Here is an 18,195-nt window from a genome sequence, read left to right as displayed (position 1 = left end):
TACTGCAGAATGGAGAAAACGGGAGCTGCGCACTGTCACTGAGAGGACACAGCCTGTAAATCAGCGTCCCGGGGGCCTGGCATGCTAGGCTTAGTCATACATATAAAAAAACAACCAACACATCACAAGATGCCAAGATTTTATGGAATAACCAAGAATAGCGTGACCAATGTCGCCTTATGAGAAGCTGAGGATGATGCTGCAGAAGCCTCTTCCTGAAGACGCACCCTCGTCACAGCAAAACTTCAACTACGTTCTTCCCTGTCAGCATGTTCTGACATTTCAAAATAGTGATCGATTCCCCGAAGGCTACGATTTCTGAGCAGACTTAGTAGCCACACGCCCCATCTCCTTCACACTCACGTTTCAGAATCCAATGCCCAGATGTCATCGATGTTTGCCTCAAAGGAATCAGCGTGGGATGTGGGAGGCTGGGTGGGGACCAGATCAAAGGACACGGCCCAGAGATGACGGCACTGGGGCTCATTCTGTCCTACTTTGCAGGTGTTTGAACATTTCCATAATGAGATGTTTAAGAAGAAAAGGAAAGGAAAATGACCATTATTACTGTCCCTGAGAAGGAAAAATAAGTATTTATCCCTTTTCTTCTTTCTTGTAAAGGGAAGATCCCAGGCAGGCTCTCGCCACTGGTGGGGCAGTAAGCAGCGTGGACACAGATGTCTGGGCCGGGGGACAGCGCATGGCTCCGAATGAGAGGAAAGGGAAGAGACCCCAGAGATGCAACGGTGGGCTGGTGGGTCTCAGACAGAGGGGAGCAGGAGGGCATGAGGGACCCCACGGGGTAGGGGCCACTGCTCTTCCGAGGGCAACAGCCTGGGATAGAGGAGCTGATGGTGTCCTGGGCTAGTGTGGGTTATGTCCTGTCTCTGTGCCCGCCAGGGGCCTCCTTCCAATGCTGCTCCTGCCTGAGCATTTCCAGTCAGAACTCTGTGGGGAGTGTGTACTCACGAGTGTGCATGTGTGTGCTTTGCACATGTGTACACGTGTTGCATTGTGTGCATGTGTATGCATGTGTGTGAGCATATGCTGTGTGCATTGGACATGTGTGTGCATGTGTGTGCTTTGCACTCATGGACATGTGCTGTGCATGTTCTGTGCATGTGTGTGCTGTGTGCACAGGTATTGTGTGTATGCATGTGTATGTGTGTGCTGTGTGCATGTGTATGTGTGTGCCGTGTTGCACATGCATGCATGTGTACGTCTGTGTGCATATGTGTGTGTGTGCTAGATTTAGCACACAAGAGGCTCAGAAGGGAGCAGGGGCAGGAGCTGTGTGATCAGGCGTGGGTACCAGCCCCTTCCGTGCCAGCCTCCTGGACATCCCCTGGGCCGGTTGCTCTCCAGGCTCTGAGTGCTCTTTGGTCTTCAGGCCTCTCCTGCCCACTCAGCCCTCCGTGCGCTGGTGATCCCAGATCTGGGCCTTTCATCAACTTCCCTGAACCCTTGTCATGGCTTCCTGAGGGCGGCTTGATCACCACTCCTTGATCACCACTCGTGTGTGCTTGCCCATCCCTCCAGGGCCCTCCTAACCCCGGCCTCCATCGGCCCTGGCCCTGCTTGTTTTTCTTGGCGATGCCCCCGAATGGTGTCCCCTACAGCACACAGATTGCACGAGGGGACACACCACCTCGCCATGCCTGGTGGCTTCCCATGTTAAGACTTTAATGCTGAGCATGAGTTTTTTGCAAGTGAAGACGTTGGTGCCTCCTCCCTGTCTCCTGGAACTCCCAGCCCCGCATGCAGCCAGCTCTGTGTGGAGGGGAGAGGGCTTTGGAATGAAAGAGCTCTGCCACTTTCTGGCTGTCATTTCAGAAAAGCATTAGACTCCCTCAAGTTTGCTAGTTCATCTGTGGATAATGGCAGCCCCAATGGTGCCTGCCACCTGGACGTGTCGTGAGGCAAGAGACCTCAGGGCCCTGCACTTTTGGGGAAGGGGCGAGCTTGGCCGCCGTGGGAGGAGTGCGGGCATCAAACTCGACTCCTCCTGGGAGTCCCTTGCTGCTGGCTCAGGATGAAACAGAAGATTCGAACTCTGCTGCTCTCTTCTGGAGCTGCCGGAAGCTGCCTGGTTCACGTGGACATTATGTATCATTAAATAAAAGACAGCGAAGATCATGGCTTCTCATACAAGCCAATAAATTTCGGTGGATAGAATTCCCCAAAATAGAATGTGCACTTGGACACCCTGAGCCAATCTCGGCATTGCTGGTGTGAGCCGTCCTCACACAGCTCAGAGGCCAAGGACAGGGGCATGGCTGCTGCTTACGGGCAGTGAACAACCCACCCTGACCAGCCAAGGGGCGGCTCTGGGGCCCCAGCTCAATTCCAGGTGTCATCGGAGAGTGGGGGTGTAAGAGGGGCAGGAATTCCTCAGCAAAGCACATTTAGCCAAGTGTTCTCTCCATTTGGGGAACCATTTCAGCTGCTTTAGCAGACGACGAAACAGCAGTGGCTTAGACAACACAAGAAAACACGACTCCCCCATGGAAACGTCGGACACGTCCCTGGAGCTGTGGGACGTACATGGTCTCGGAAGCCCCCTCTTCCCACACAGGTGCTTATTCAGCCTCCCAAGGTTGTGCTGGGAGTACAGCAGGGCATGGGGCTGTGGTGGTGAAGGTGGGAGAGGGGCATGGGGCTGTGGTGGTGAAGGCGGGAGAGGGGCATGGGGCTGTGGTGGTGAAGGCACTGGGGGGTGTGGGGTGGCCACTGTAGGGCGTGGCCAGGTACCGAGGGCTGCTCAGCTGCGTCCAGGGAACGCCTCCCCGTGCACCCCACCATGGGTCACTCAAGACTCAAATCTGCACAACTTTCTTTCCCCTGCTGCCCTGGCCCTTCCGAGCCGGGAGATGTGATTTGCCTCGTAAAAAGTAAGCCTTCAAATTCTATTCTTGGGGCTCACGAATGAACGAGGAAAGCACTACAAAGCCAGAAGGAAAGAAGGTGCATCGGTTCCTCCTGCAACACAAACTTCTAGCCGCCCCACGAGGCGCTATGGGCTTCAAAGGAAGTCATACCAGGGAGCCCTCGGTAAGCTGCCCGGATACAGGCACGGCCCAGCCTGCAGCCCACAGCCCACAGGGGAGGCTGAGGACATGCCAAGGCCACCTGTGCACACCTCCACCCCCGCTGGGACCCTGTGAGCCAGCCCTGTGTCCGGCGGGAACCTAACTCACTGGGTCCTGCCATTGTGGTTCACGTAAGCCACGCAGCAGATGAAGATATTTAAAACTACTGGGCGTCAGAACATGCCACACCTTTCTAACCACATCCAATGACACCTCTTATTAGTTTAATTAAAACTGAATGCTTAATTTGGCCATACGGAGACAGAACACAGCAAGTTGTACCTAAAAGCACTCATTAGCGCCTGGACAGTGCGATCCTCTGGGAGGTGCTGCCGGCGGTGGGATTCTTACGGCCGTGTGGAGAAAAGTCGGCCTGGATGTGCAGCCTGGCCCCACCACCTGGCCAACTAATACCTCCAATGTGCTTTCCTGTCTATCACGTAAGAACAGCAGCAGCTCAGGCCGGGTGCAGTGGCTCACACCTGTAATCCCAGAACTTTGGGAGACCAAGGTGGGTGGATCACCTGAGGTCGGAAGCTCGAGAACAGCCTGGCCAACACGGTGCAACCCCGTCTCCACTAAAAATACAAAATTAGCCAGGTGTGGTGGCACCTGTAATCCCAGCTACTTGGGAGACTGAGGCAGGAGAATCGCTTGAACCCAGGAGGTAGAGGTTGCAGTGAGCTGAGATTGCACCACTTTACTGCAGCCTGGGCAACAAGAGAGAAACTCCTTCTCAAAAAAAAAAAATACAACAGCTCTCATGCAGGGTTTTTGGAAGACTAGAAATAAAGTGTGTAAAATATCTGATATGTAATAGTCACTAATAAATAATGGTTGTTATGATTAGCTAATAGAGTGTCAATAACTCTTCATTGATAGTGGTGTGGATAAAGGAGAAGCCCTTATTTCAAAGGAATCAAAACACACCACAACACAATTTGACATAATTTTATACATGGTTATCCCACCTGTAGACAGTAATTTACCTGAAAGCAGGGGAGATATTTGTCTCAGGGATTCAATCTGTAATTTTTGAATCAGTGGGCCTACCCTTTGTCTGTATCACCATATTCTATCGTATGCTTCTTGAGTGAAAAGATTTTTTTAATTATCTTTTCTTCTTAAAGGATTAAAAAACCTGAGAATATCAATTGTGCCCTTCCTGGTTCAGCATTATTAATAAGGTAAGGTGTCTATGACAGTAGATTATTATCAACACACCCACCTCACTGTGGTCATCAGACACTTGCAGAGGAAGTACCTGCCTGGAGACACATCTGTGGTCTCGGCCAGGGAACCAGAGCCCCACCATCAAGAGACTTACGCGCGTGTGCCCCCCACCAGGAAATCCTAACAGACCAAATATCTAAAAGCACAGAGTTTTGGAACTAAACTCTAATCTAGTGCAACTTCATTGTTGGTTTAATAAGGGGGTGAATTTTTTACTATCAGAAGGAACTTTTCCTTGACCGTTTCATACCATTTTTCTTAGGGTACGTGAATGCATTTAAGACAACATTTTGTTTCCTCTCATGGCAAATATAAACCTTATATTATGAAGTTTTCTAGTGTATGAAGTGAAGCTTATTTGTGTTTTCAATAGACCAATGACTGCTAGAAAAATTTCTATCCTAAGAAAACAGAAAAACCAATCAAACTCGGGAGAAATCTCTTTGCCCACAGAGATTACAGAGCAATTCTTTTGTGACCCTAAAGAAAAATATATAGCACAGGTGAGGTGCTCAATGACACACAGGCATTGAGGAGTGAGGGGTGAGTGATCACGGTGCATGTCTGAGATGGAATTTCATTTCACGTTGTATCAGAGCCGTTCATGACAGAGGAAAGTGTCAGGCCACGTGGTGTGGTGGGAAAACGGGATGGTGGAATGTACTCCATGGAAAGAAACAGTTATCGGTGTCTCTCTCTGAGTGAGAGGCTTGTGGACAACGTTTCTATAATTAATACATTTCATATTTACAATTAGGAAAAATCATTATTTTCAAAATATCGATGCCAATTGAATTAAGTCACAGGAGTGATGGAGCCTAAGATTCTGCTGCGACGCGATGACCAAGAGGCTAGCGCAGACACTTTCTTCAGGATGAAGGGAGTTCTCTTTGAAGATACTTTTTCTCTCCTGCTCAGGGGTCTTTTTAAGCCCCTTTCACTTGGAAGGACAATTATAGTGGAGATAATCCCCAAAATTGTCCCGGAAATGGCTCCCACTGCTGCCGTGGGTGCCGGACCTGGTGTGGCCACTTCTGATTCTGGGTTTTGCGGGAGAGGCCTGCTGGGACGTCACCTCTCCAGGCTCCTCCCTGGGTCAAAGCTTCAGATAGAGGGATTCCCGGTGTTCCAGCCGGCACAGAGCCTCCTGAGCGCTGGCCCAGTGAGCACCTCAACCCCCTGAGGTCAGGGTGGCTGGAGGGCCAGTCCCAGAGGTTTCAGTCAAGTCCCAGCTCAAGGAAGCCACCGGGGGTCATGAGCTCCTGAGCAGGAAGAGAGCAGTCAGCTTAGAGGCTCTCAGGGAAGAGGCCAGGAGCCCTTCCTTAGTTCTGAATTGTCCAGGCGGCCACCCCATCCTTGGCATCTGGGAGCTCCTGATAAGTCAGGGAAACGTGACACGGGAGCCGTGTGTCACATCGAGGGAAGCCAGCCCCAGCCTGAGCCTGACCATCTGGCTCCAGCCGTGACCTCCAACAAGACACTTTCTTAGTTCATCTTTGTCTGAAAATGAGGCCTCTACACCTACAGGTTACATGAAATGTGTGACGTGGGCAGCAAAGTCCTGGCAGGTGGTGAAAAACCCAATAAATACCTGTGAGATGAGCAGCCGCCGTCCCATGGCCCCTGGAGAGAGGAACGCAGCCCCTCAGGAGCCCCCTCAATCTGAGCATCCAGCATGGGGCTCGGCTTCCCACTGTGGCTGCACCATCTCCACAAACTTAGGACCCTTTGAGCCTCTGAAATGGGTCTCCTGGCTGAAGTCAGGGTGGCCGGTGGCCTGCCTCCCCTCCTCCCCTCTCCCAGGACCCGCCATTCCTGCTGTCTTCTCAGCCAGCAAGGTCCTTGCACCCTGCTCTCCCGTGCACCCCCAGTGCTCGTCCTGCACCCCTGGTCCTCCCGCTGCTCCCCTGGTCCTCTCCCTCCTCACCCCTATCCTCCCCCTGCTCCCCCCAGGTGAGCTGTGGGGCTTCTGTTCCAGGCCAATTCTTTCAGTGATGCTCCCTGGGCTGTCCCAGGTTCCTTCCTGTGGACCTTGTAAGTTCTTTGAAGCTGCCAGGTGCCAGGCTCCCAGACAACAGGACCCAGTGCATCATGCTAATATACAATACATAGTGCCTGCTATTTACAACGTAATCTTAATATATGGCACACAGCACCTACTACATAATGCACAGTGCTTCCCATATGACCTTGGCATACAATCTTCACAAAACAGACTGAGCACCTACTACATAATCCATAGTGCTTCCTATATGACCTTAGCATCCAATCTTCACAAAAGAGACTGGAGAGGAAAACCAGTTGCGGTCCTAACACTGCCTGTTTCTCACTGTGCCTGCCTTGGTCAAGGCACCCGACCTTCCTGGGCTACAGTTTGCCCTTCTGAAAATGGCATGTGTACTGGAGGACTTATCTCTCACAGACCTAAAGTTCTATAGCTCTCTACAGACACTCAGGAAAACAGCAGAGAGGTTCCTCAAAAAAACACAAATAGAACTACCATGGGACTCAGCAACCCATTGCCGGGTAAAGACCCAGGTGACAGGAAATCTGTGGGTTGAGGAGACATCGGCACCCCCACACTTATCGCAGCACTGTTCATAATCGCCAAGGTATGGCAACCCATTGCCGGGTAAAGACCCAGGTGACAGGAAATCTGTGGGTTGAGGAGACATCGGCACCCCCACACTTATCGCAGCACTGTTCATAATCGCCAAGGTATGGAATCACCCTTGGTGCCCAACAACGGAGAATGAATAAAGAAAATGTGGTGTAGATACACAATGGAATACCATTCTCCCATGAAAAAAATGATAACCCGGCATCTGTGACAATATGGATGAGCTTGGACATCATGTTAAGCGAAATAGCCAGGTACAGAGAAACAAGTACTGGGCGATCTCATATGGAGCTCTTGTATGGATTTCTTGTATGTGAAATCCAAAATTAACACAAAATTTTAAGTTGATCTCCTAGGAGCAGAGAGTAAACAGTGGTTATGGAAGCTTGGGAGGGGAGGATGAGGACAGGGGATGAGGAGAGATTGTTCTACTGCACAATAGGCTGACTTTGGTTAACAATAAAATAGCATGTATGACAAGATAGCGAGATGAGAGGCTTCTGAGTGTTGTCACCACAAAGAAATGATACACGCATGGGGTGATGCATGATGACACATGCATGATACACAGTGATACATGCACAATGATGCATAATGATACATGATGATGGTACATGCATGATACATGCATGAGGTGATACATAATACATGCATGAGGTGATGATACAATGCACAATGATGCCTAATGATGCATGATGATGGTACATGCATGATACATGCATGAGGTGATACATAATACATGCATGAGGTGATGATACATGCACAATGATGCCTAATGACGCATGATGATGGTACATGCACAATACATGCATGGTGATACATGATAATACACGCATGAGGTGATATATTATAATATATGCATGAGGTGATACATGATACAGGCATGATGATGCAAAGTGATGCATGATGATGGTACATGCACAATACATGCATGGTGATACATGATAATACACGCATGAGGTGATACATTATAATATATGCATGAGATGATACATAATGATACAGGCATGATGATGCACAATGATGCATGATGATGGTACATGCATGATACATGATGAAGCACGATGATACGCATAATGATCCACCCTTGAGGAAATGGGCACACACACTACCCTGATTGGATCATTACACAACACAGATATGCATGGAAACAACAAATCGTACCCCATAAACACGTACAGTGTGTCCATTAAAAGTTATATACATGAAGTTTTTAAGTCTTCTGCAGCCTAGCTCTGTCTCATCTGTCTTTTAAGCTGTTCATGCACCTGTTACTCTTATTCTGTCATTCATGGCACCCAATGCAGTGCTCTGTGCATAGATGGTTTACCGCATGTAGTAAGAGTAAATGGAAATAAATTTCAAGCTTTCTTGCTACTTACCTTACACTAAAAAGTATCAGGTACTTGACTATGTACTCGGCATTTGCCACTCACTTTTCATTACTGTTTTTAATCCTCACAACTTTAAGGAATGGGTATTTTTGGCCTCACACAATAAATGAGGAAACAGCATTAAAGAGCTTAAGCAACTTGCCCGATACATCAGCTACACGGTTGGAGCTCTCAACCTCCACCCCAGATAGCTTTCAGCTGCTCTCCAGAAAACTGAGAATGTGGGGAGACAGGCAGTCTCTCTAACACGAAGCTCTTCTGTTTATCTGGTGAGAATCTATGGTTCTCCCACAAGGGCTCTGACAAAGTTTCTTGGACCCAAAAGATACTAACTGCATTTCCCAGTTCCTGGGAATCTAAGATCTAGAAGTCATAGAAAGAGATGATTTTGGGGCCTCTGGTCAACATCAAGGCACCTGCTGAGGTGTGAAATGTGAGCACTGTGCCCTGACATGGTGGGTACATGTGGAGCACACCCACTTCTGACAGCCGACTGGGGCCACAAGTGGGACCAAGAAAATGTGCGCCTATCTCAACTTTGGTCCTGTGTGTGGAACACAAACACACACACACAGAACTTGTGTATAAAGAACGCATCGTCTTCACAAGATGGTCACCTGGGAGAGGCAGAGCTGAGAAAGACTCCACTCCTCGGAAGCGTGGCTGGTGAAAGTCCACGCTCACAAGCACAGTCCCTGATAACGCCTAGTGGAGGTCGGCGCTCACGAGCACAGTCCCTGATATCGCCTAGCGGAGGTCGGCGCTCACGAGCACAGTCCCTGATAACGCCTAGTGGAGGTCGGCGCTCACGAGCACAGTCCCTGATAACGCCTAGCGGAGGTCCGCGCTCACGAGCACAGTCCCTGATAACGCCTAGCGGAGGTCCGCGCTCACGAGCACAGTCCCTGATAACGCCTAGCGGAGGTCCGCGCTCACGAGCACAGTCCCTGATAACGCCTAGCGGAGGTCGGCGCTCACAAGCACAGTCCCTGATAACGCCTAGCGGAGGTCGGCGCTCACAAGCACAGTCCCTGATAACGCCTAGCGGAGGTCCGCGCTCACGAGCACAGTCCCTGATAACGCCTAGCGGAGGTCGGCGCTCACAAGCACAGTCCCTGATAACGCCTAGCGGAGGTCGGCGCTCACGAGCACAGTCCCTGATAACGCCTAGCGGAGGTCGGCGCTCACGAGCACAGTCCCTGATAACGCCTAGCGGAGGTCCGCGCTCACGAGCACAGTCCCTGATATCGCCTAGCGGAGGTCCGCGCTCACGAGCACAGTCCCTGATATCGCCTAGCGGAGGTCCGCGCTCACGAGCACAGTCCCTGATAACGCCTAGCGGAGGTCCGCGCTCACGAGCACAGTCCCTGATAACGCCTAGCGGAGGTCGGCGCTCACGAGCACAGTCCCTGATAACGCCTAGCGGAGGTCCGCGCTCACGAGCACAGTCACTGATAACGCCTAGCGGAGGTCGGCGCTCACGAGCACAGTCCCTGATATCGCCTAGCGGAGGTCCGCGCTCACGAGCACAGTCCCTGATATCGCCTAGCGGAGGTCGCCGCTCACAAGCACAGTCCCTGATAACGCCTAGCGGAGGTCCGCGCTCACGAGCACAGTCCCTGATAACGCCTAGCGGAGGTCCGCGCTCACGAGCACAGTCCCTGATAACGCCTAGCGGAGGTCGGCGCTCACGAGCACAGTCCCTGATATCGCCTAGCGGAGGTCGGCGCTCACGAGCACAGTCCCTGATATCGCCTAGCGGAGGTCCGCGCTCATGAGCACAGTCCCTGATATCGCCTAGCGGAGGTCCGCGCTCACGAGCACAGTCCCTGATAACGCCTAGCGGAGGTCGGCGCTCACGAGCACAGTCCCTGATATCGCCTAGCGGAGGTCGGCGCTCACGAGCACAGTCCCTGATATCGCCTAGCGGAGGTCCGCGCTCATGAGCACAGTCCCTGATATCGCCTAGCGGAGGTCGGCGCTCACAAGCACAGTCCCTGATAACGCCTAGCGGAGGTCCGCGCTCACGAGCACAGTCACTGACATCTCCTAGCGGAGGTCGGCGCTCTTGAGCACATTCACTGAGAACACCTAGGAGGTCCGCGCTCATGAGCACAGTCCCTGATATCGCCTAGCGGAGGTCGGCGCTCACAAGCACAGTCCCTGATAACGCCTAGCGGAGGTCCGCGCTCACGAGCACAGTCACTGACATCTCCTAGCGGAGGTCGGCGCTCTTGAGCACATTCACTGAGAACACCTAGGAGGTCCGCGCTCATGAGCACAGTCACTGATGACGCCTAGCGGAGGTCTTAGAAGGGCCACACGTGTGTCATTATCACATACTCACTGTAAGAGTTTGCGGATACTTCCCCGACGGCTTCATTTATCCGACTGTGGAAAGAGCTTACAAGCCAGGTCATGATTGAGAACCCGCGTGGACCCAGCAGCCAGACCGCACGCCCACGTGATGTGCCCTGGAAAGTGCCTGCCGTGGGTCCAGAGGGCAAGAGGTGAGGAAGCGCCACCTGTAATGAGAGCAGCACCAGCACTTGCTGGGGCACGTTCCCTGGGATGGCGCAGCCACACCTGCAGGGCTGGAGCCTACCTTTGCTGCTGGATGCTGCTCAGCACCCACCCCTCCTGCTTTCCTTGGGAGGCTTCCAAGCCCTTGGATGACTTGATGGGACCATTTCTTGTCACAGGAGCCAGAGGGTCCAGACAGGCCCCTCCCCAATGACACAGTGAGAAGGGAGGTGGCATGTGAATGAACCCTGACCTCTGAGATGCTCACTCCTGAAACTGTGACTCTTGAGATAAGGACACAAGGAAATGCCCTGCTAACTGCTTCTGCCCAGCTGTCTCCAGCATAGCAGTCCAGCTCCTCACCTCGGAAAGTGCCTTAGCTCTCTGCTGTCAGCCCACATTGCTGCAGCTCCCAGGCCCTGATATCCTAACAGCACGTTCCCTTTGGTAATTGGCCAGCAGCTTCTGCTATTTGCATCTAGAAACCCCAAATGACAAAACGGCTCACAGCCTGTTCAAGACGGAGGGCAACGCCACACCTCTAGGAAGCCTCCCCTCCAGGAGGAAGGTGTTCCATGCAGAGCTGCGTTATATGTGCAGTCTTCTCCCTGTAACAGAATAGACTTTGAAAGTAAGAACCAGTGTGAATGGAATCGATGCTGGACAGCACAGTCGCAGACTGTGGACCCCACAAATCCTCACATGTGGCATGAGACAAACAGCAGTACCCAAAACTGTGGGGATGCTTTCCTTTCAGAAAAAATGGAACAAGCAAAATCACTCTGGAACAAAATGTCACTGGCACAAAGTACACCCAGAGTCCGTGCAGGACAGCCTCCTCTGTCCACACACATTCTCTCTTTATGTTAGTATCAAAACTGCTAGAAAAATGAATATGGGCTCATTCAAAGCCATTAGCTCCCATACAACACAGATGTCTCAATAGTGAGGCTGGTGTGTCCATGTTGAATTTCCCCATGTGTGACTCCATCACCGTTCATCAAAGCAATGTGTCACGGTCCCCGTGCCCTTAAGAAAGCATGTCCCTTCTGTAATGTGTGTTTCTATTTCACCTCTCCCATCTGCTCAGGGACTGAACTGCCGTGAGAAATGGGAACGCTACTCCTGCTGCACCTGCAAGCACATATTATCCCGAAAAACCCAAAACTCCTCCAGGAAACACAAAACAAGACTCCCAACTCTTTCCCTCCAGCCACCTCCACCCCCAGAATTCACTGCAGCCAACACAATGCCAGGCTTCAAAATGGGGCTGTGGGATGTTTGTCTAATTGTCTCCGAAATACTCGCATAGAACCAAGGCTCGCACAGTGGCTCACGCCTGTAATCCCAGCACTTTGGGAGGCCAAGGCGGGTGGATCACGAGGTCAAGAGATCGAGACCATCCTGGCCAACATGGTGAAACCCCGTCTCTACTAAAAATGCAAAAATCAGCCAGGTATGGTGGCGGGCGCCTGTAGTCCCAGCTACTCGGGAGGCTGAGGCAGGAGAATCACTTGAACCCAGGAGGTGGAGGTTGCAGTGAGCCGAGATCACACCACTGCACTCCAGGCTGGTGACAGAGTGAGACTCCATCAAAAAAAAGAAAAAAAAAAAGAACCAAGGCTCTAGCATTTTCTGATTTCAGGAACCATGAACCATCAGGTGCCGCCAAAGTTGAGGAGGCGTTTTTCTAAATGCAAATCTTCACAGTTTCTTCTGCCAGAGGCACAGAGAGGGCTCACTGGATTTTCTGTTCTACCTCAAAGCCATTGCATGTTTTTTCTTATTTCTTGTTATTTAATTTTTTTTAAACAAGCCAACCAACTAAAATAACAAATTGATTTTCATTCAGGCAGCTCCCAGAACATAACTGGCTGGACCCCAGTAACGTCCCACACTGTGGAACATCAGAGCCCTCATCTTTAAAGATGTGGCTTGAGGTTTGCAGGCCTTATCGCTCATTAGCTATCCAGCCAGATGCAATTGCTCTGGAAGCAAGCAGCCCAGATAGACAGGACCTTCTGGAAATGAGCCTTCAGAGGCTGAAAAGCATCTTGGAAGAGCAGCCCACTCTCCACCTAGCTGGCAACTAAGTGGCTGGTAGTGTTGATTTCATTGTCTGCCTCGGCTTGGGTTCTCTCAGAAAGTCTCTGAGCCAAAGATTTGAGTGCAGGTAATTTATTAGGCATTTGCTCCCAGGGAAAAACAGTCAAGGGTGGGAGGATGAAAAGGGAGAAACCGAAAGTTGCAGAAGCATTGTCCTCGCAGCTAACATGGCCACGTGCAAACGTGCCAGCCAGCAAGATGTTGGCATCGCCCTCTCAGCTAACATGGCCACCTGTGGAAGTGCCAGCCAGCAGGATGTCGGCATGGCCCTCGCAGCTAACATGGACACGTGCGAACGTGCCAGCCAGCAGGATGTCAGCATCCTCCTTGGAGCTGACATGGCCACGTGCGAACGTGCCAGCCAGCAGTAGTCGGCATGGTGCTGAGCACCCTCCGGGAACCGTCCCTACCTGAAATATGGGTGTGATGTACGGAGCACACGCAGCCACCCTGCAGCATGAGATGACTGTTGAGTACAGGACACACAGAACGAAGCTGGAAAATGAAAAAAAAAAAAAATCCTGGCTTGCTGACTTCCTGGGGCAAATACTGAGTGTTGGGAGATCATTTCCAGACTTAAATATGAGAGAGAAGTAAACCCCCCTTTTATTTCAAAGCTTAGCATGCCTATAAGTCACCTGCAGATCTTGTCAAAATGCAAGTTCTGACCAGAGAGCCTGGGCTTGTGACTTACATCATCTCCTGCTGAAATGCTGACGACACTCCGAATGGCAAGGGTTTTGGCCTCTATTATTTGGGGTTTTCTATCATTCACCATTGAAACTAATCCTAACTAATTAAAACAGTTTCACATTGGGGAGGAAAACAGTTTTTGTCTTCTTTAAACTACTATGACTTAGGGTCTGTCAAAACCTCAAAAACTATATATATATATATTTCATTTCACTCGATTTCATTTGGGACACAAATGGAGACCAGAATCACAGGTATCTTTGGAAACTGTTCTCAGCCTTCCTAGCTCAGCTGAAATGTCCTTTTCCAGGGACACTGGGCCCAGTGGGGTGTGGTGGGGTCTGCGCTGGCTCCCCGGGCATTCATACCTTGGAAAGCTGCAGAGCTGACTTCAGGTTGTGCCAATTCCTGTGCCTGCGTCATCCCTCATGTACATAAAGCGTGAGGCGCGCAGGCCTGCGCCTGCGCCAGCCCTCATCTACGCCTGCGCCAGCCCTCATCTACGTAAAGCGCGTGGCGCGCAGGCCTGCGCCTGCGCCATCCCTCATCTACGCAAAGCGTGCGACGCTCAGGCCTGTGCCTGCGTCATCCCTCATCTGCATAAAGCGTGCGGAGCACAGGCCTGTGCCTGCGTCATCCCTCATCTGCATAAAGCGTGCCGCGAGCAGGCCTGTGCGTGGTCATCCGTCATCCGCATAAAGCGCGTGAGGCGCCCAGACCTGTGCCTGGCGTCATCCCTCATCCGCATAAAGCCTGCGGCGCACAGGCCTGTGCCTGCGTCATCCCTCATCTGCATAAAGCCTGTGGCGAGCAGGACTGTGCTTGCGCCATCCCTTATCTACATAAAGCATAGGGCGCGCAGGCCAGCGTGTTGGAAAACAGCGCTTTGATGTTGTCTCCTGGATTATCACAGCCTCCCTCTCACAGGAGAACAGGGGTGGACCCCGGCCTTGAGCACATCTGAGCTCTCTCTCTCCTGCCTGTGCTCCTGTTGAAGACATTCAGCCTCCGACTGCCCTCGGGAGGATGGAGATGCCCGGGTGCCGAGGCCAGAGCCCATGCGCAAAGCGAGGGCTGAGACCACGGAGGCCCCTTGTCTCCTCCAGTGGGTTCCTGAAGACACGTCCCTGCTTGTGGAGGAAGAAAGCCGAACTGCAGCTCAGGGAAAGGTGGGCTTGCTGGCCTCGCTGGCGGCATCCGAATGCCTGGAGCCTCATGGTGGGTTCTGCTATTGCTGCCAGCAGCTGGATGTTTCGAAATTCGCCCGCTTTGGAATGATACAGTGAGACCTTGGCGGCCGCGCTGCCTGAGACGATGCTCTTACGTTTGCAGGGGAGGTTTCAAGGCCTGCTGGAGTCAGCAGCTGCCTTGCCGCCCTGGGAGGTGAGCAGCCCGTCCCCATGCTGGCTTCCTACAGGATGCAACCTGCATTTTCACCCCAGACAGACGCAGTCTTGGACATCTGCTTGCCAGCATAGAAAATGCGTTGTTTCCCCCAAGTTTATTTTGGTTAATGGATTGAATTGGTTTTTTAAAACTGCATTGCTTTGAAACATCACTGGAGTTTTTCAGTTTTCATATTACTACATTTTTTATGTATTATCATTGAAATGCTATTTTAATGACGGTCAAAGCGGCTCCCAAGCCCTCCTTCACTGGTGAAGCACCAAGGTGCTCAAGTGAGCTCCCAGTGTACATGAGGGTGCTCTCGCTTTTGAAAAAAAGTGAAGGAGGCTGGGCGCGGTGGCTCACACCTGTAATCCCAGCACTTTAGGAGGCTGAGGCAGGCGGATCACGAGGTCAGGAGTTCGAGACCAGCCTGGCCAGCATGGTGAAACCCCATCTCTATTAAAAATACAAAAATTAGCTGGGCATGGTGGCATGCACCTGTAATCCCAGCTACTCGGGAGGCTGAGGTAGGAGAATCGCTTGACCCCAGGAGGTGGAGGTTGCAGTGAGCAGAGATCGTGTCATTGCACTCCAGCCTGGGCAATAGAGTGAGACTCCAAGAAAGAAAAGAAGAGAGGGGAGGAGAGAAAGGAAGGAAAAGGAAAGGAAGGGGAGGAAAAGAGAGAAAGGGAGGGAGGGAGGAAAAGGGAAGGGAGGGAGGGAGATAAGGAAGGAAGGAAAGAAAGGAAAAAAAACGTGAAGGAAATGGAACCCTGTGGCTGTGCAGGTCACGTGGCATTGAGCGGGCCACTCTCTCTGTTGCCCCGGTGCGGCCCTCACGCCGCGCCAGCCAAAGGCGACCCTGCTTTCGATGACTGTGGGAGGAAACGTTAGCCACGTCCCACACAGATTGGAAATCTGACATTTGGAAAACTGAACTCAATCATCTTTTTTTTCCCTTTTTTACTTTTCAATTCCTTCTTCCTCGGTTCTCCACTCTCAAAATTTTGCAGTCATCATTGATTCTTTCTCTCCCGAGTTCAGTTCGAGGCCAGGTTCTGCAGAATCCTGAGGTGGCATCACGAGCATCTCCTCAGTCCCTTGGCCGTGACAGCTTCTCCTCCACCCTCCATCCTGGATGAGCCGGTGAAGATGGTCCTTCCTCAGAAATAACTGCAACGCACTGGTCCTCCTCTCAAAAGCCTAGGAAGCTCCCCTATGCTTCAAAACCCAAGAGCTCTGCCTGGTTTTCTCCAAGTCTCCCCCCACCCCCGAATGGCCATTTCCTCTCCCCATGATTGCCTGCACATGTTTCAGTGAAAAAATTTTGATTGGTCCCTATACGGGGGCTGTGGCAGGTGAAAAAGAAGGAGTCAGCTGTCAACCTGCAAGTCAACAGCGGCCTCTCCATACAGGGGATCTTCCATTCCTGCCTTTGAGCTTGGTAAGTCGTTCACTTCCCACACAGACCCCAGCACCTCTGCTCGCCACCCCCCACATGCCCCCGACCCTGATCACACCCACCAGCCTCTGCCACATTTAGAGTTAGATGTCTCTCCCTGTCTCTATCTCTATTTCTTACTGTCCCTGTCTCTCTCCCTGTCTGTCTCTGCCTCTCTGTCTCTCCCCATCTCTCTCTGTCCCTGTCTCTCCCTGTCTCTCTGTCCTTCCCTACCTGTCTCTCCCTGTCCGTCTCTCTCTCTGTATCTTACTATCTCACTCTGTCTGTCTTTCCTGTCTCTCTCTGTCTCTCCCTATCGCCGTCTCTCCCTGCCTGTCTCTGTCTCTCTCCCTGTCTGTTTCTCTCAGGTGCACACATGCTGCACACACACACACGGGATCACTCGGGAGCCGTTCGCCTCCGTGGTGAGCGTGTCGTGATGCAAAACCCTCTCTCGAGTGTGTTTTGCTGGTAGTGACTGTCAGGGTGCTTTTGGGGTGTGTGCTGATTGCTGTGGTCACTCGAGGGCGGTGATGGGATGGGACCCTCGGCTGGCTACAGCACCCACGCGGCCTCTTCCACCCAAGGCCGCCCCCACAACAGGGCTGTGAAGACGTGGCTGCACCCCCCAGTGCCCCTGACCTTGAGAGCAAAGTGAGAAGAGAAAGAAAAAGAGGAGCGAGAAGATGACCTCCTAGGACCCCTGCCCCTGGGAAGCCCTGTTCCTCAGATGCGCATCACAGACCCCAGGGGCCTTTTCCTCTTACTCTAGAAGGTGTCCACACAAACAGCCATGGGGCCCTCTAAAGGTGGCTCCCTTCGCACAGGAGAACACGCAACCACACGGACCCACTGAGGACACGTGTGCAGCGTGAGCATTGCCATCAGTGCTGCGTGACAGTCACCTCTTCTCCAGACCCTGCTTGGAGTCCCTCACCCGTCTCACCATCACGTGATCTCAAGTTTATTGAAGGAAATCAGATGCAGCAGCAAACATGCTTCTCAGGCTCAGAAACAAAACCCTCGCCACTGAGCTGATGAGTCTCTCTGTGCTTCTAAACAGCGTGGAAAAGGTTAACGAATGAGGCTCAGGCAGGCCTGCGGGCTCCTTCAATCGGGGCATCGAAAGCCTGGGCAGTTTTAACAGAGGCTGTTGATGGGCATGTTTCAAAGCAAACAGCATCACGGCCCTGACAAGCCAACGACAGCACCGTGCAGTGCTGGGGGGGGCCCGGGAGGCATAGCCACAGAGCCCAGCCCTGGGGACACGGGACCGAGGGGCCACAGCCACAGAGCCTAGCCTGCACTGGGGATACAGGGCCCAGGGGGCACAGCCACAGAACCCAGCCTGCCCTGGGACATGGGGCAGAGCCTGAGGGTGGCTGGGGTCAGGCAGCCCTGTCCTTGTCCCCAACACTCCACATCCCCAGGGTAGCTGGAGACCCAAGCTGATGACTCGGACGCAGGACAGGAAAGGGCATAAGTGACTGACAAGCTCCAGGCCTCTCCTGACAGGATCAGAGGGGAGGCAGGAAGGGCCCTCCATGGCAGGCAGGTGGGGCGCCTCTGCAGAAACCATAGCAGGTTACAGAGAAGAATCGAAAAGAGGCCATGCGGCTGGGGGCAGAAGGAGGGCCCCCATGAGATGAGGAGGCACTCATCGCGGGAGAGCCAACGGAGAGAGAGGGAGATGCGGACGCTGCTCTG

The 18,195-nt window shown here is 52.3% G+C and overlaps 1 protein-coding gene across 5 annotated transcripts in view; it reads right to left on the bottom strand.

Annotated features, from left to right (window-relative positions):
- WDR37 (WD repeat domain 37) overlaps window positions 1-18,195 on the bottom strand; it is a 215,128-nt gene that overhangs the window by 96,465 nt on the left and 100,468 nt on the right. For 2 of the 5 annotated variants that reach the window (XM_016962540.3, XM_016962539.4), the window contains exon 14: window positions 13,025-13,460. In XM_016962540.3, the coding sequence (XP_016818029.1) occupies window positions 13,281-13,460 (180 nt within the window). In that variant the 3' untranslated portion in view covers window positions 13,025-13,280. Of the gene's footprint in view, window positions 1-13,024; window positions 13,461-18,195 lie in introns of those variants that run through there. The other 3 variants (XM_054660641.2, XM_063781288.1, XM_063781291.1) reach the window with 2 other exon arrangements.

This window comes from Pan troglodytes, chromosome 8 (assembly GCF_028858775.2).
Source record: "Pan troglodytes isolate AG18354 chromosome 8, NHGRI_mPanTro3-v2.0_pri, whole genome shotgun sequence".
In the NCBI taxonomy this organism is placed as follows: Eukaryota; Metazoa; Chordata; class Mammalia; order Primates; family Hominidae; genus Pan; species Pan troglodytes.
Note: the sequence above shows the minus strand (reverse complement) of the source record. Positions and strands in the feature narration are given on the sequence as shown.